Genomic DNA, 18,555 nt, shown 5'->3' with positions numbered 1-18,555 from the left:
CAGCAACCACTGTTGTAGATGCAATTAATAAAGTCAGATTAGAAACTTGAAGTTTAGATTAAAAATAATACCACACATCTACAGCCATCTGATCTTTGACAAACCTGACAAAAACAAGAAATGGGGAAAGGATTCCCTATTTAATAAAGGGTGCTGGAAAAATTGGCTAGCCATAAGTAGAAAGCTGAAACTGGATCCTTTCCTTACTCCTTATACGAAAATTAATTCAAGATGGATTAGAGACTTAAATGTTAGACCTAATACCATAAAAACCCTAGAGGAAAACCTAGGTAGTACCATTCAGGACATAGGCATGGGCAAAGACTTCATGTCTAAAACACCAAAAGCAACGGCAGCAAAAGCCAAAATTGACAAATTAGATCTAATTTAACTAAAGAGCTTCTGCACAGCAAAAGAAACTACCATCAGAGTGAACAGACAACCGACAGAATGGGAGAAAATTTTTGCAATCTACTCATCTGACAAAGGGTTAATATCCAGAACCTACAAAGAACTCAAACAAATTTACAAGAAAAATACAAACAACCCCATCAAAAAGTGGGCAAAGGATATGAACAGACACTTCTCAAAAGAAGACATTCATACAGCCAACAGACACATGAAAAAATGCTCATCATCACTGGCCATCAGAGAAATGCAAATCAAAACCACAACGAGATACCATCTCACACCAGTTAGAATGGCGATCATTAAAAAGTCAGGAAACAACAGGTGCTGGAGAGGATGTGGAGAAATAGGAACACTTTTACACTGTTGGTGGGATTGTAAACTAGTTCAACCATTATGGAAAACAGTATGGCGATTCCTCAAGGATCTAGAACTAGATGTACCATATGACCCAGCCATCCCATTACTGGGTATATACCCAAACGATTATAAATCATGCTGCTATAAAGACACATGCACACGTATGTTTATTGCGGCACTATTCACAATAGCAAAGACTTGGAATCAACCCAAATGTCCATCAGTGACAGACTGGATTAAGAAAATGTGGCACATATACACCATGGAATTCTATGCAGCCAAAAAAAGGATGAGTTTGTGTCCTTTGTAGGGACATGGATGCAGCTGGAAACCATCATTCTTAGCAAACTATCACAAGAACAGAAAACCAAACACCGCATGTTCTCACTCATAGGTGGGAACTGAACAATGAGATCACTTGGACTTGGGAAGGGGAACATCACACACCGGGGCCTATCATGGGGAGGGGGGAGGGGGAGGGATTGCATTGGGAGTTATACCTCATGTAAATGACGAATTGATGGGTGCTGACGAGTTGATGGGTGCAGCACAGCAACATGGCACAAGTATACATATGTAACAAACCTGCACGTTATGCACATGTACCCTAGAACTTAAAGTATAATAATAATTAAAAAAAAATTTAAATTCTTAAGCAGTAGATAGCCTAATGAAGTCAGTAAAAGAAGAGTATACCAACACAAGTAAAGTCTGTGGACCTAGGAAGATATTTACAAATTCAGAAATTAGCAAGACAAAACAGCACAGCTAATCACTGAGTGATTTTTATCTGTTTTCTAATCAGTCTGCTTCCTTTTAACACAGTAGAGCCTATTTATAGGTAATATTGGTCTGCCACTTTCTTAACGGGAATTCGCAATGGGTCTGGTGAAAATGGATATAGGAAAGTAAAGACAGCTTTAACAATGAATTTTTGAAAAATAGTTCAAACTGGTAAAACATTGAGACATATGATCAGGATGCTACATTTACAAAAAGACAAAATCATTTTTCCCAAGGACACTATATTTTTTAAAACCACAGAATCATTTTTCCAGAATCCTAGAAATTAACTATACAAAATTTTACACTTAAAATGAAAGTTTCTGCTTCTAGAAATGTTATGTCCATACTGCCATGTAACTAAAATATTTTTGTAAAACTACAATTAAACATTCTTCCTTCAAATTGTTTCTTTTACTCACTCAGATTTCTTCTCACAAGTCTCAGAAGATTCTTCAATTCTCTTCTCTAACTCCAAAACAGCCTCCTCCTTGTTTAAAAGCATCTGCTGTGTTTGCATAAGTTCTTCTGCTAAGGTTTTCAACCTAGAATAAACAGTATTCTCAATATCAATCAACAAATTATGTTCACTTTATACATATCAAAAAAGTACTCATACATCTTATGTGGCAATGTCCAAAACAGTAGCCACATATAATTTGATTTAAACTAAAGTAAAATTTCAGCTCATTTCAGATGCTAAACAGAAATGTAGTTACTGGCTACCTTACTGAATGGTGGAAAAAAGAATATTTCAATAATCACAGTAAGTACTTGGGCAATACTGGTCTAGAATCTTATTTCACCAAAAAGAAAAAGAGAAGTAGGTAAAGAAAAGAGAAGAAAACAACTTTGGTAGACACTGAGTAAATGATAAGTAGTATTATTTGCAGATGCTATCTCATTTCCTCTTCACAACAGTCTTCTGAGATACATACTATTATTTTAAAGAAATGAAAGTTAGGCTCAGTTATTTGTCATTTTAAATTCATGGTAAGCTATTTCTATTTTCACATATTGTAATAATACTTTAGGAGTATTTTCTGTATAGAATTGAAGACAATTTAACACATACATTAATATGCACTCACAAACCAGATAATTTATGTTTGCATAAAATGCATTGAGTCCTTAATGGAAATATTTCTACCACAAAAACATACATGGTTATCACACCACTTTAAAATTTTTATCTTCAGCTTTTCAAAGCAAGATATGAAACCCAAAAGATAAAACAGAAAATATTAAATAATTTAACTCTATACAAATGTAAATTTATTTGAACTTAAAGAGGTCATAAAGTCAAAAGCAAAATTCAGACTGAAGAAATATATGCAGCACAAATTACAAGAGCCCTTTTCGTGCAGAAAAACTCTTAGAAAAAAGACAAACTAACATGAAAATGGACAAAAAATCACAACAGAAGTTCACCATGAAAAAATTAAATGATCAATAAGCATATGACATTATTACAACTTGACTGACTATATAATAAGTTATTTTTCACCTACTAAAATTGACAAGCATGAAAAATACTTGGAATATCCAGTAATAACAATTTTTTTTAAATGGAAACAATTATACAACACTGACGTGAAAAAATTGGCACAAATTTTTTAGGGGTCATCTTGGAACTGTCTCTCAAATTTTAAATTAGAAAATTATTTGACCATCTAAAAATGTGTCGTACCAAAACACTTGTACAATATGCACAAAGTCTGTCCATACAAAAATATTTGTTGCAATATTGATTATAAAGCAAAAAACTACAAAATCTTTGAATGCCCTAGTATAGCATACAGTCACTAAAAAAGAATTAGGCACACATATATAAGGTTTTTCTAAGATATAATTTTAAATTAAAAGGCAAGATGTAGCAGTATACATATAGCATTGTTCTAATTATATTAAAATACATATACATGCATATGTTCCATGAACTGAATTGTGACCCCAAAATTCATCTGTTGGGGCCCTAACCCCCAATATAATGGTATCTGGAGATGAAGCCTCTAGGAGGTAATTAGGAATACATGAAGTCATGAAGGTGGGACCCTCATGATGGGATTAGAGCCCTTAGAAGAAGAAACAGCACAGAACTCACTACCTCTCCTCTCTCTCTCCTCACGTACACAAAGAAGAGGTCACCTGAGGACACAGCAAGAATTACCTATCTACAAGTCAGGAAAAGAGCCCTCACAAGTAACCCAAATCAATTGACATCTTGATCTTGGACTTCCCAGCCTCCATATCTATGAGAAGTAAATTTCTGTTGTTTCAGCCATCCAGCCTATGGTAATTTGTATGACAGTGTGATGTGGTTTGGCTATGTCCCCACCCAAATCTCATCGCAAATTATAACTCCCACAATTCCCACAAGTTGCCAGAGGAACCCAGTGGGAGGTAACTGAATCATGGGGACAGGTCTTGCTCATGCTCGTCTCACAATAGTGAATAAATCTCATGAGATCTGATGGTTTTAAAACAAAGAGTTCCCATGCAGAAACTGTTTTTGCCTGCTGCCATCCATGTAAAATGTGACTGACTCCTCCTTGCCTTCTACTATGATTGTGAGGCCTCTCCAGCTATGTGGAACTGTAAGTCCATTAAATCCTCTTTTCCTTCCTAGGCTCAGAAGTCTTTATCAACAGCATGAAAACAGACTAATACAGTGCAAACAGACTAATACAATATGTATGTATTTATGTGGTATGTGTTTATATATGAGTATATAGGATAAGAAACAGACAACTACAAACCAAAGTTTTATCCAAACTCTCAAGAGGTGTGGGATTGGAGTAGGGAGTGATTTAAGTCCAAAGAAGTCTTTCATAGTTTACTCCATATATATCAACATTGTTTGAATCTCTTATAACACGAATAGATTTTTTAGAATCATTAAATAATAAGTAATATAAAGAGAGGCAGAAAAACTATCGTACATAATCAGAAGAATGCTAAATACGGCAATAAAGATTGTTTCATTTTTATTTAGAGTGAAACAACATAATAAATTTCAGTAAGTCTCTGACGGCATTTGATATTAAAGCAAAATAAAAGCAATAATACTTATAATAATGATTGAGAGTCATCAGGGAAAGGTCAGATTGAACATTTTTCTTTAATCATATATATATATTCATAAAAGATTTGTATCAAATCTAGTAAAATTATGTTTTTGAGTATCATGGAGATACAAGCTTCAGTTATTGAGAGAATTCGCTTACATGGAATAGTTCATATTCTGACTATCAGATAAAGAAGAATTACTGTATTAAGATTCAAGATCATTCTCAAGAAAGCTACATTTCAACCACTGGCTCCAACTTCCTTATTAAATAATTATAAATAAGTAAGTAAATAACACATAATGTTTTGCCATTTATCAAACTCTGCCTTACATATAATTTCATTTAATCCAAATGAAAGTTCAGAACACAGAGCCCTACCTCAGAATCTGTCCCAACCACTTTCTGTCACCCAAGTCTGGAGGGAACAGAAAAAACAAACAGCTTCTTATCACTGCCTTGACCATGCTACATCAAACCTGAATTTAATAAAAAGCGTTTTCTCTCCTTATCACTTTGTTCTGTTCTATCCTTTGCTTCTTTTCCCTGCACATTTCCCTTATTCTCATTCTCTTCCTGGTTAATTTTCCATTCACCTCTCTTCTCAAATCTTCAGTCATTCATTTAAACAAGTGTTTATTAAGCACATTCCTTCTGTCAGACACTCTGCTAGACAGTAGGGATACAACAATAAACAAGTTTGCCCTCAGGAAATTTACATTCTACTAGACAGACATCAAATAAGAGAAGACAAATGATTTAGAAGAATAAAATTATACAGGGAGGCCAGGAGCAGTGACTCACACCTGGAACCCCAGCACTCTGGGAGGTTGACAGGGGGCGGATCACTTGAGGTCAGGAGTTTGACACCAGCCTGGCCAACATGGTGAAACCTCATCTCTACTACAAATACAAAAATTAGCTGGGTGTGGTGGCAGGCACCTGTAATCCCAGCTACTCAGGAGGCTGAGGCAGGAGAATTGCTTTAATCTGAGAGGCAGAGGTTGCAGTGACCCAAGATCATGCCACTGCACTCCAGCCCAGGTAACAGAGCAAGACTTCATCTCAAATATATATATATATATATATATATATGAAAAGTATTTACTCTTTCTTATCAGTATCCCCTTTAAAAAAAAAAACAAATCCTGTAATGTGTAAATTAAGTGAAGAGAAAAACATTTGAGTAATTACAGTTCATGTATAGATGACATAATAAATGTAAGAATAGTTCATAAATTTCAAAGTACAATATTCACCATCATGTTATTACGTTTCATATACAAATATAATAGTAACAGTTCAAATGAGAACACATAGATACAGGGAGGGGAACAACACACACTGGGGCCTCTGAAGGGAGGGCTGGCAGGGTGAGGGAGAGCATTAGGATATACAGCTAATGCATGCGAGACAATAGCTGGTGATGGGTCGATAGATGCAGCAAACCACCATGGCACACATTATATATAACAAACCTGCACGTACTGTACATTGTATCTGAAACTTAAATAAAATAAAATAACATAAAAAATAGTAACAGTTCAAATGGCTTACTCTTTACATTTTTAAATTAAATATTATAATATTATAATGCAAAGCAGTTAAAAGTCATAAAATGACTCTGCCTGGAAAAAATTCACAAAATGACATAATACTTAACATTTATTGAGTACCACGCATAGTTTTAAGTACTTTATAAATAAGCACTTAAATTTATATAATTCTTACAACACCCTTATGATCTCCATTTACATATGAAAAACTGAGGCAGAGAGGTTAAGGCTCTTGTCCAAGGTCACAGAGCTGGTAAGTGGGAAAAGCTGATAATAGAGCCCAGGCAGCTTAAATCCTAAATCCACACCCTTAGCAACTAATATCCTGTCTTAGTAATTACACATTCTAGAATTTATCCTACATATACGCTTTAGAAAGTGTACAAAGATGTAAATACAAGAATGTTTATTGTATAATCACAATAAACAAAGGTAAATGTATCGTGATGCTAATGATGCTTAATTCTCAGGTCCCTCACTTGCATGATCCCTTCCAAGACTCTATACTTAATTTTGTATTTGTAAGTTTGTATAGATTTTCTTAAAGATGCTCCCTACACTCCAATTTTATAAGCTTGGAGTCCCACAAAACCTAGCACCACCTCTGGCAATGGAAAAAACTGGAAATAACCTAAATGCCCATCAATAAATAACAAAACTAAAGAAATTACATTACATACAAGTAGTAAAACACTGTACACGTTAAGAAGATTTAATACATGTTTAAAAAGAGGATGACACAAAGGAATATGCATAAAATAATTCCTACTTACACAGAAGAAAACAATTCATACACATGTATATGCTTGTATACACATTCTAGAAAAATACATACACTTTTTTCATGAGTTAAACCTGGAAGGTAGTGATGGTGGTCAACAAAAAGAAGAAAGGAAAATTTTAATTTTTATTGTATACCCTTTTGTAAGATTTTACAGATTTTATCACCTGCATGCTTTAGTTAGGTAATTTTTAAAGATTTAATTGTATTAAACGATACAAAGGCAGCCCAGCACATTGGCTCACGCCTGTAATCACAGCACTTTGGGAGGCTGCAGCGGGTGGATCACTTGATGTCAGTAGTTCGAGACCAGCCTGGCCAACATGGTGAAACCTCATCTCTACTAAAAACACAAAAAATTAGCCAAGCGTGGTGGTGCACGCCCATAGTCCCAACTACTCAGAAAGCTGAGGCAGGAAAATCACTTGAAAGTGGGAGGCGGAGGTTGTGGTGAGCAGAGATTGCACCACTGCACTTCAGCCTGGGTGAGAGACCAAGACTCCATCTCAAAAAAAAAAAAAAAAAAAAGAGATACAAAGTCCTAAAACCTTTATTATGGATAATAAAAAGTTTCTAACACTTATCCAACACTTTTTATATCATAATCATTGGATGTCACGATCTAAATCTTACAACACTCTTAAAGGGACCAAACTTCCAACTTCCAAAAAAATTATGACTTGACAAACAATTCATCTTAACTTTTATTTCTTACATGAAATTTGCAATGCTGTAACTTTAAGTGTGATATTTGAGTTAATTTAAAAAATGGAATTTATAGTTGCCTGAGCTAACTTTTCTGACATCTCTTTTTCTCTATTGCTGCAACATAAATTGAAAATAAAAACTATTTCTTGCCATCTCTTTCTTAAAATATAATTGCAAGAGCATAGGATTTTTATGGATGACATTCTATACCATGACACAAACCTTTATGAGCTTTTCTCAAGAGTAAACAGAAGATGGCTTCTACAACCAAGCAAAAGTTACAAGTTTCTGTTATAGTCACCTCCTAATACCCACTTACTCCACCTCCAATCCAAAAAATCCATCTGCTTTCTTCCCTACAACTTTGTTTCCCTTAATCAAACAGTCCTTCCAACATGTCACCTGACTTCAATATTTTACATTTTTCCAAATCTTTCCAACTCACTCCAAAAGTATTCCCCTAACACAGCCTGAGAAAATTCTAATATTGTATATGTTCAACCAGAGATCAAACTTGAGCTAATACTGTAAACAAGAACAGCCCAAAACAGATTTGGTAAAAGCAAGGTTCTATGTAAGAGATGAAGGAGTAGTGGAGTATTTGACACCCCATTCATACAAGGTTGATTCAGAGAGTTGGATGGGTTAAATTGATATCATCCTCTATAACAGGAGTCAGCAACCATTTTCTGATAAAAGTACAGAGAGCAAATATTTTAGACTTTGCCACCAAGAGGCAAAATCAAGCATAGTATATAGGTATTTATATAACAAAAGAGAAAACAAATATTCACAAATATTTTGTTGGCAAATTCAAAATATAGTAATAATTGGGTACATGTTATTGTAATGCCAGTCTCCTACTGAGAAGAATGAAAATCTTTTGATGGCCATAATACTTCCCCTATCACTGCAGTTCAAAGTTAGTGTTTACAATCAAAATCAACTGTAAATGTTCACCTATTAATGCAGACATTTAATAAGATTTTAAGTCTTTCGTATTTGTACAGTACATAGACCGGTACTGCCAAATACCAATATCAATCCATGAGCATAAGATTTTAATTAAGTATATTCAGTGCTTAGCAGGCGTGGTGCAATGGCATAATAAACACAATGTTTCTTCATCGAATTCAATAACAAAATAATCCACACTCTGCTGTGCCTTAAAAGTGCCACATTTTAAATCCATTTCCTCTTCTTCTTTTGACAGTACAGGCATGAACTGATAATAAAAATAAGATGCCACAGTACATTGATATGTGTGGCACTCGAAATGCTGTTGAGTTATAACTGTGTCACTGTGATTTGTATAGTGCCAAGCAGCAGTGTGAAGTGATGAGTGTGCCACATATGGTCTCTGTCACAAGTGCCTGGCTCTGCCACTGTAGCAGGAAATCACTCACAGACAGCAGGTAAATGAATGAGCATGGCTGTGTTCCAATAAAACTTTATTTATGTACTCTGATACGTAAACATCACATAATTTTTGTTTGTCACAAAATATAATTCTTCCTTTGATTTTTTTCCAACCATTTAAAATGCAAACAGCATTCTTAGCTCATGGGCTGCACAAAAATAGGCAACTAGCTGGATTTGCCTCATGGGCTATAGTTTGCTGACTCATGCCCTATAAGAACCAAGAGAATCACTTTTCCACATAGAGAATTACCATTCTTCAATTAAGAGATCCTATTTATATTCTATTAGAAAAGCTAAATATGTTCTGATTTTCAATTTTTTAAAATGTACTTGAAATCCTAAGGCCTGAGACTAGATTGTGCTTTAGAATATAAGACTATACATTTCACATAATCACGGTATTCAAATATATCTACTACTGACAGGCAATAACAACTTATAATAAAGAGACCTCATTTGAAATCAGAAAACAGAGTCAACAAAATAACTAAATAGGACCTTAATTCTTTACCATTGTATTAAAATTAATCAAAATTCCTTCCTTTGCAGACAAGTTAATGCTTATATTATTTTGGAATAACCTGCTATCTTTAATTTGTCATACTTCACCTACTGACATGTTGATTCAAAACTCCATTTAAGTTTGCAATAGGTCACCATTAGACGACTCATCTGTCCATAATGACAAAAAGCACAAAACAGACACTTAAATATATTCTTCTAAATTGTATAGACTTTATACAATTCAAAATTGTACAGACTTTAATTTTTCAAGTAATTTGATAAACTAAAATTACTGAGTCCCAAATTATTCATTTAAATAGTAACTAGATGAGATGAAATATTTGCATATATAATTTTAATAAATAGATGATTAAAAATAAATTAAGCGCAAAAAACCTTTCAGCATTTGGCAAAGAAGGTAGATGCAAAAAAAAGAGGCAGATGGGAGACAGGTGTTGGTAGGGAAGGAGAGAGATTATGTTATATGTAATAGAAACAAAGAAAGCAACCTCAGATTTAAGCCCAAAAATAATGTAACCTAAATGCATGTGTGATGGGAAGTGCACAGCCTCAGGTGCCTAGTACTAGAAGTTACCTGAAGCTGAGAAACAGCCTTTGACCACATGGTAAGACACCATCCAAAAATTTTTCCTATAAATAGGAGATAATCCTACGAATAACTGAGTTTAACTCTCCTATGTATTTAGACCTTGATAAATATTGTTGATATATAAATAATGAGACTACAATAAAATGCTTTGTGGTACATATTCAGATGGGTAAAAGTGGTAACTTTATCAGGTACATGTCATAGTGTTAGATTTCCATAACAGAGGGGATAAGTAATCTGTCCAGTTTCACAAGCATAATTTGCCAAATTATACACCAACTTACATATGTAGAGACATGCTATAAGAGCGCTTATATATCTGTATGTTATATAACACTGGGTATTATCCAATTATTTAATCTGTGCTAATCTGGTAAGTGAAATAGCCTAATTCTTTTTAATTTATATTTAATTGCCAATGAAGAATATCTTTTCCAAGTACTATTGGTAATTTGTATTTCTTTTTCCAGGAACTAACTGTTCATTTGTTTCTTTCACTTCTATTAGAATAATATTACAATACAATCTACAACTAAATTAACAATATTAATGCATTTAGGAAAGAAAAGATGTTTAACTTAAAGCACTACTAAGTTAAAAAAAAAAAAAAGGAAGAAAGATTTTCCTAAGTCTTATATTACACTCAAAAAATACATACAGTTTTAACAGAATTACCTTATATTTATTTGAAAGTGCCAACAGAGATACTGAATAATTCTCTGGGAATAAAATTCTTGAAGAAACCCTAATCTTAAACTCATACCCTAAATACAGATATTGTTCAATGAAATGTAACTAAAGTTTTATCTCAGTAACATGTGAGCAATTAAAACTTCTATCACATTATCAAAGATTTATTACCTTTAATTTATTGCATTTTTGTTTACTGCTTCACCACTATAATTAAGAAACAATGATTTATGAGCATAACTAATTTTGCTCTCATTATACCCTAGAAAGCTATAAAACAAATTCTTCTTTGGTCACAAAATCTCTAATTTTACATAAGCTTATAACAGGTAGCTATTTTTAATTTTACCACATTATATTCCAATATCTACATACTCACTCTTTTGGTGTTTATTAAAACATATTAATCAATTTCAGTGTAACCTCCTTGAAGGTATTAACCCTTACAACCTTAGATATATAGTAAATATACTGGATGAATAAATTAGTGAGTTATTTGGGAGCAATATAACACAAAAAAACAGGAATAATCTATGTCATATTCCTTCACCAGCAGCATGTGAACTGAGAAACGGAATGTCTCACTACACAGGAATTGAGAAACTCTGCTATCTATTTTGTACCATACATTCAACTCTATTGTTTAGAACAGAGTCTCTCAACCTCAACACTACTGATATTTTCACTAGGTAATTCTTTGTTTGGGAGGCTGTCCTGTGCACTGTAGAATGTTTAGCAGCATCTATAGCTAATGTCTCCAGATACTGTCAAATGTCCCCTGGAGTGTAAAATCACCCAGGGCAAGGACTACTGGTTTAGAGATAGCTGACATTTTAAATATCAATGGTCAGAAACCTAGTCAAAGTGCGACTCCTGTGTAGGGCATGAAAAACTTAGGAATAGCTTCAAAAATCCCAATAAGGCTGCTAGGCAAAACTCTGTAATGCAGGGTACTCCCATGCCTCCACTGCTCTCATCAGTAGTCAGTATACCATAATTATTAAGCCTTCATCTTGTACATATGATTCGTGGACAAATATTTGTTAGTTTCTTCAATCCTATCTAGCCAGCTTTAAAGATTCCAAACACCTGGCTGGGCACAGTGGCTCACGCCTATAATCCCAGGACTCTGGCAGGCCGAGGCAAGTGAATCACTTGAAGTCAGGAATTTGAGATCAGCCTGGCCAGCAGGGCAAACCCCACCTCTACAAAAAACACAAAAATTAGCCAGTCATGGTGGCACATGCCTGTAATCCCAGAGACTCGGGAGGCTGAGGCCTGAGAATCGTTTGAACTGGGAGGCAGAGGTTGCAGTGAGTCGAGATCGCACTACTGCACTCCAGCCTGGGCAACAAAGTGAGACTTCAACTCAAAAAAAAATGAAATAAAATTAAAAAAAAAAAAAGATTCCAAAACCCTTTCCAAGAGCCAGTCCGAGTTTCCCACCTTAGCTAATTACCTGTACCACTACCATGTTACTGAACAACAGAAAGAAGATTGTTTAATTATATTAGGTAGGGACATTTGGCTGAGCCATTTCAGGCAAAATTCCAACAGGTGATATGATATAACATGTCTAACATTGAGGAGCAATGAGTGCATAATCACCTATAGCTGTGAATCCGGCATAAACAAAAACACATGCAATGTTTGTTAATAAATATATTTCCTTGTGTTGCTCCCAAACGAAATCAGGAGATAGGTTAAATATTTAGAAGTAGAGCACCTTATGTTTTCTAAATTCAAAAATGTACTACTAATTGCTTTTAACGTTTGAAAAGAACTAAAAACACATTGAGATTTCTCAAAATTCCTTTAATATTTTATGCAACAAAAACAACAAAGTGAAGACGGAACTGATTTAATAGCCTATAACAGAAGACATCCTGCTTCAAGAGAAAATAATTCAATTAAAAGTCAATTTTTTTGTACTAAGTGCTCTGACATCAATAACTCTCTTATCTCTAACAGTAAACAACCTAATTTCCAAAATGGTTCTTCCAATAAATTGAGAGGATAAAATGAGATTTAAAAATATATATAAATTTGGAAAAGCATAAAGCATTATTCTAATGTCAAATACTAGCAATAATTGGGCAAATGAATGTAACATCACACGGAACTTTGATATTCAGAATTACCAAAAGTAGTGATGAAAATGAGTAAAATTAACATATTTCTCAAAACATGTCACTCTGACCCCCAAAATTTACTTTTCATTACTTGTAAAAACAATTGAAATTTTAAATCTGATAGAGTACAACTATAAAGCAATAATAATACTAGTATTTAAGCTGTTCATATTTTGTAAATACTTACATTACTTGCAAACTTTCTGCTGTTAAATTATTCCACATGATCTCATTTGCCTGAAGATTTTCATTTTCTTCCAATAAGGAAGTATCAAACTCTATTTCTTGTTCTTTATCAGCCGTTGTTCTAGTAAAGCATGCCAAATAATTTTGGTCATTGTAAATACAGTATCATAATACATCTTCATATACACCAAAGGCAGAATATTTGTTTTTATCCAAAATTATGTTAACAAAGTAAACACAGATAGTATAAATCACAACTAAATCCTGGGTTCCAAAATTGTATAACTTGAGACTTAGTTTCCTTTTTTGCAGAATTCAGGTATTAACCTGCTTTATTCCTGTCACAATTGTAGTAAGTATAAAATAAGATGCCATGGAAAAGTATTTGGTGCATCATAAAGTTTAATATACATATAAAGTTATGGTACTATTATATAAGTGTTAAAAAGAAAACATAATTTCATGGATTGAATATGGATTTCAGCATGGATTAAATATGGATTAACAACGAACATATTTTTACATATAAAAAACTATACATTATATAGTTATCATCATTGACAAAGAACTTTTAAAATTAAAAGCAAATTAATCTGAAATATTATATGTCTTAATAAGATCTTAAATATTTCTTATTTTTATCTGTGGTTAACTATTATATGAATGAAAAATAATACTGTCATAAATCCTTAAAGAGGAATAAACATGTCATACCTGTGAACATCTATGAAATTATTGTATTCTGTACTAGGATCTATCTGTTCAACCGACATTTGAATCTCTTTATGGACATTCACTATCTCCTCTGTGACAAGACTGGTTATCTGGCTGTATTCATCAAATATACCTTTGCTGAAAACAAAAATAAAATTTTGCAGCATTTTAAAGTTTTATCAAGAGAAATACCATCTCAAAAAGGATTCAGAACAATAAGCATAAGAAATGTAACATCAAAATGTACAGATGCTTGTTTCCTGTACCACCTTATTTCATACCTGGAGAGGAAAGTGGGGGGATTATATAAATGTACAGATTAGCAATTTATATTTGTTATCATACAATAATTATAAATGATCTAGAATAAGGCATTACTTTTTCAAACATGTATGTGATACGTCCAAAATGTAGGGCCAGAGTTGATAACTTTCTGTGTCAAAATATTCTCATATAAATTTTGGGTTGTATAACATGGAACTCTGATCAACCCCTGACTCTTTAATGTTCCTTTCCAGTGTCTGCTACTTCCTCACATGCTCTACCTGTCTGGTTCTTCCCTGCTTCTCTGGGCCTCTGCTCTTTTTTGTATACTTAGTTGAACTGGTTCTATACCTTGAAAGACATCTACATTTCTTCTCTTGACCTCCAATCGGTAGCAAAAATGTCATCAAAATTATTAGCCTGGTCTAATAAATGCAAAAGGGAAAAAACTATTCCATTGCAAAGACCAGCTTCCTACTTAAAAATGATATACTGTAAAAATATGCCATAGGTCACTGTCAACAACAAGTGTAGACAGACAAGCTTATCCTGCATATGCTGAAATAAATATAAAGCATGGTTTGTTTTTCTTTTCCACAATAATTACTTATAAAAAACTAATCCTCACAAGCTCCCTTATTGTGAGGTATTCTCTCAATTACTTTATTTTAAATAGGAAAATATCATTTAGGTTAAAAAAATGAAATTTAAACTGTTTCAGGCAATGCTAGTTTCAAATAATTAGAGAAATCACCTGACAGACACAATTTAAAGAAAAGGGGAGGCAGAAAAATTTAATACAGATTTAGTTAATATCTCTGGGATTATAATCTCATAAGTAAAAGTACTGAATGTTGTTCATGTAAATGAGCCTATCTAAATAATTCTTTTAAAGCAAGACAGTGGAGATCATTAACATTCACCTTTAATACAAATGGGGAGGAAAAATGAAAAAAATCTCCTAATATTACATGAATGTTCCATGAGATTCAACAGAGGTGATATAATCATGCTTGGAATTTTTAAATTCTAAATCTAAAATAATATATTACAAAGTACAAATAACATACCATGGGAAACTATTATATGTCTCAAAAAAATATTCCAGTGATGATGAAGATACTATTCTTGAAAATTCATGTGAACAGTTTAAAAATGTCTATTAATAAATGGAAGTAGGAAAGGAAATATTTCTAAATCAATAGTACGTACTTTAGAGATAAGTAAATTTATGAATCAAATATTTAAGTAGACATTTCACTATTTTATCAACACTAAAAAGTTTACATATTCAAATTAACTAAAAACACTTTATCTTATGTGAATACGGAGGATCACCTAAAATTTAGTCTTACCTACACACAAGTATATACTATCTAATTATCTTTATTTTCACACAAAGAGAAGTAAAAGTCAAGCAGAGTCTGGAAGGCAGCAAAGACAAATTTGCTCTTCTAATTTCAGAGGCTGTGGAAGTCAATAGCCCAAGAAATATTATCCCTAACCTGAAATATTTGTATGTAAACAGAATAATCTAACACAGTGATAGCTAGTTGTACTAAATCTGTTATGGCACCAGGGAGCCCTTCAAAGAAAACAATGCTAATCTCTGCTTCTGTCTTCACAAGGCCTTCTGTGTGTCTCTCTGTGTCCTTTCTCTCATCTTCTTACAAGGACTCCAGTCATTGGATTTAGGGCCTACTCTAAATCCAGAATGATTTCATCTTGAGATCCTTGACTAATTACATCTGCAAAGACCCTATTTCCAAATAAGGTCACATTCTGAGATTCTGGGTACACAGGAATTTTAAGGGTACATTCTTCAAATCACTACATTCCTCTCACAGAGAGTGCAGGGTTAGTCAGACTTCAAGCTTCAAGTTCCAGATCTGCCACCTCTTAGCTTTGTGATTCTGGGTCCATTCTCACTTGTCTGTCAAAGATAAACCCTGGATATAACCTGTACTTCCTCACTCTACAGGATACTGTAAGGAACAAGTGAGCAAATGCACATGAAACTGCTTTGCAAAGTGCAATGTAGTGTATAAACGAAATGTTTTGTTTTAAAAGTTATCATTTTACCTTTAACAGTTACTTTGGCATTTATTAACCCATTTATGACTAGTGTTCCATTGTTGGAATGCTAAGCTTATGGGAGTTATTTATATCCTACTGCTCAAGGTTATTGCTAAGGTCTGATTTTTCACACACAAAAAATGTTCACACAAAAAAATTTGCAACCTCTGGCATAAATGGGTTAATTGATGTAATATACAGGCTTCCTCTTGCACCATAACCTGAAAAATGCTCACAATAATTTTTCACATCAATTTACATTTCAAAATATGCTAAACCTAAGAGCTTATGTGCTAATTTATGTAATTACAGATAAAGTAACTACAATGCAAGAACCTGCATTAAATTGGCCCAAGTTCCTTTTCTCATACTTCACTACTTATTTGTGAACTTTATCTCCACCTGAGAGATAACCAACCATTTACTTCTTTTCTAACTCTCTTTCATTACTACACCATTCTTCAACCCTACACATAGTTCACCGCAACTCTAACATTGAAGAATTACCCTACGCAATTTTCAGTGAAAGAAAATTGAATTTAGTCATCTGGAAGGCACTAAAACAACTAAGCAAGGAGATAGGGTCTACCAAAGGATGACTTTTTTTTTCTGTCATTTTGTATCAGTGTGTATGATAAACATGTGTGCATTTGACTTACTAATTAAAGTATATTGTTAGATCAGGAAGGCAAGAACTGTGGCCTGCTCATCTCTATATCCCTAAGCATCAGGTAATGTGTTTTGCATATGTAAAACTTCAATAAATATTTGTTGATTTTAATCTTATACAGAAGAAAGAACAAGAAGCTGACAAATAAACCTTCAAAAAAATCTCTTCCTTGAGCCTTTTCAGTTGTTCAAGATTTAAATACCCAACTCTCTGGAGGCAGATATTCACTTCCAAATACTTTTCAACTTATAATTTTTTTTTTTCATTTAAATTTCCAGCTAAGGGAACAAAACAAAAACATACAAAAGAAGGACCATTTTGGAAGCCAGCTAGAAGGTTTAGGGGATAAGCCCAAACTGAAGGGACATCAAAAGTGAAAATCAAGAAGAATCAAGGTCTGAAATACCCATTGGACTGGGTCAATAATAAAACTTACGAAACAACACCTAAACTAGAGAGAAAATATGTTGAAATCATTTTGTGAAGGCATTTTATGATAAAAAGAAAATGTATCTTACAGTGCTTTTATCATTTCTTCTTGCATCTTTTGTAAGGAGTCCAGAAGCAGGGGAAGTGTGATATCATAATACTGATTCTGATGGAGCTGTGCCCCTTTCAACGCCAATACATACTGATTGTGCAACATATGAAGTTTCATTGTCGCTTTATCGTATCGTTCCTTGGCCTTTTCAGTTTCCTTCCCTGAAAAAAAAAAAACTGAAGAACGTTAGTAAAAGAAAAAATTTTTATCTTCACTACATGAAAACTGAATTACTACTGTTTTGTTATTTCACACATTTTATAAATAACAAAATTTTACTGAACACACACTATGTGCTTAGCTTTATGCAAGGTACTGTTGATTTGTCTATCCTTAACACAAAGGTTGCCAAGAAGGAGGCATGTAGGATACTAAATGGTGAATAAAGGTCAAAGTAAAACACAGAAAAGTACAGATATATGATCCTTTTCATCTTCAAGAAGCTTATACCAAATTGAAACAACAGTGCACATAAAACTGTAAAACCAAGAAACCAAGAAAGTTTGTAAATAATGTTAAATTTTTAGGTCTATGTTTGAGATATCAACAAAGACAAGGGTACTCAGAGGAGGCTTTGTGGAGAAGCAAACCTTAAAATATAGGACATGTCTGGAGAAGTATAAGAAAGATAAGAACAGATAGTCCCTTCCTCTCACCTTCCTTTTTTCCCTTCATTCCTTCCTTCCTTTCACTCAATGAATATTATTAGCTGAACACTACTAGGAACTGTGCTAAACACTGGGAATTCAGTATTTGGCAAAACAGAGTCCTTGACATAGAGCCTTGTGAACTGGAATATTGAGTGACTACATGGAAAGAACAAAGTTACATAGAGATAAGCTTATCTAAAGACAGCAAGTTTTGAGAAAGTTAAAGAAATAGGTCTGCTTAGGTAGGGCACTTCTAGGTGCTGAATGACTTGAAAATCAAGCAGAGAAATTTAGACTTCATGTAGAGGAAGTCTGAGAGATACTGATAATGTTATAAGTTAAAACATTTTATAGTTCCTCCACTAGTCATTTAGAAAACATTTACAGATTGCCAATATAAGCGAATGAATATATAAATAAATGACAATTTTA

At 33.5% G+C, this 18,555-nt stretch overlaps 1 protein-coding gene across 7 annotated transcripts in view; it reads right to left on the bottom strand.

The window, feature by feature from the left end:
* Positions 1-18,555, bottom strand: part of FER (FER tyrosine kinase) — a 445,427-nt gene that overhangs the window by 308,501 nt on the left and 118,371 nt on the right. For all 7 annotated transcript variants that reach the window (XR_013418480.1, XR_013418479.1, XR_013418478.1 and 4 more), the window contains 4 exons: positions 17,451-17,634; positions 13,923-14,060; positions 13,210-13,329; positions 1,974-2,096 (listed from right to left, as the gene is read on the bottom strand). Coding sequence is in view for 4 of the 7 variants with exons in the window: in XM_015140536.3 (XP_014996022.1) it covers positions 1,974-2,096; positions 13,210-13,329; positions 13,923-14,060; positions 17,451-17,634 (565 nt within the window). In the remaining 3 variants the exon portion in view is untranslated. The remainder of the gene's footprint in view (positions 1-1,973; positions 2,097-13,209; positions 13,330-13,922; positions 14,061-17,450; positions 17,635-18,555) is intronic.

The sequence above is a fragment of the Macaca mulatta genome, chromosome 6 (assembly GCF_049350105.2).
Source record: "Macaca mulatta isolate MMU2019108-1 chromosome 6, T2T-MMU8v2.0, whole genome shotgun sequence".
In the NCBI taxonomy this organism is placed as follows: Eukaryota; Metazoa; Chordata; class Mammalia; order Primates; family Cercopithecidae; genus Macaca; species Macaca mulatta.
The sequence above is the reverse complement of the archived record's forward strand: the minus strand, read 5'-3'. Positions and strand labels throughout refer to the sequence as shown.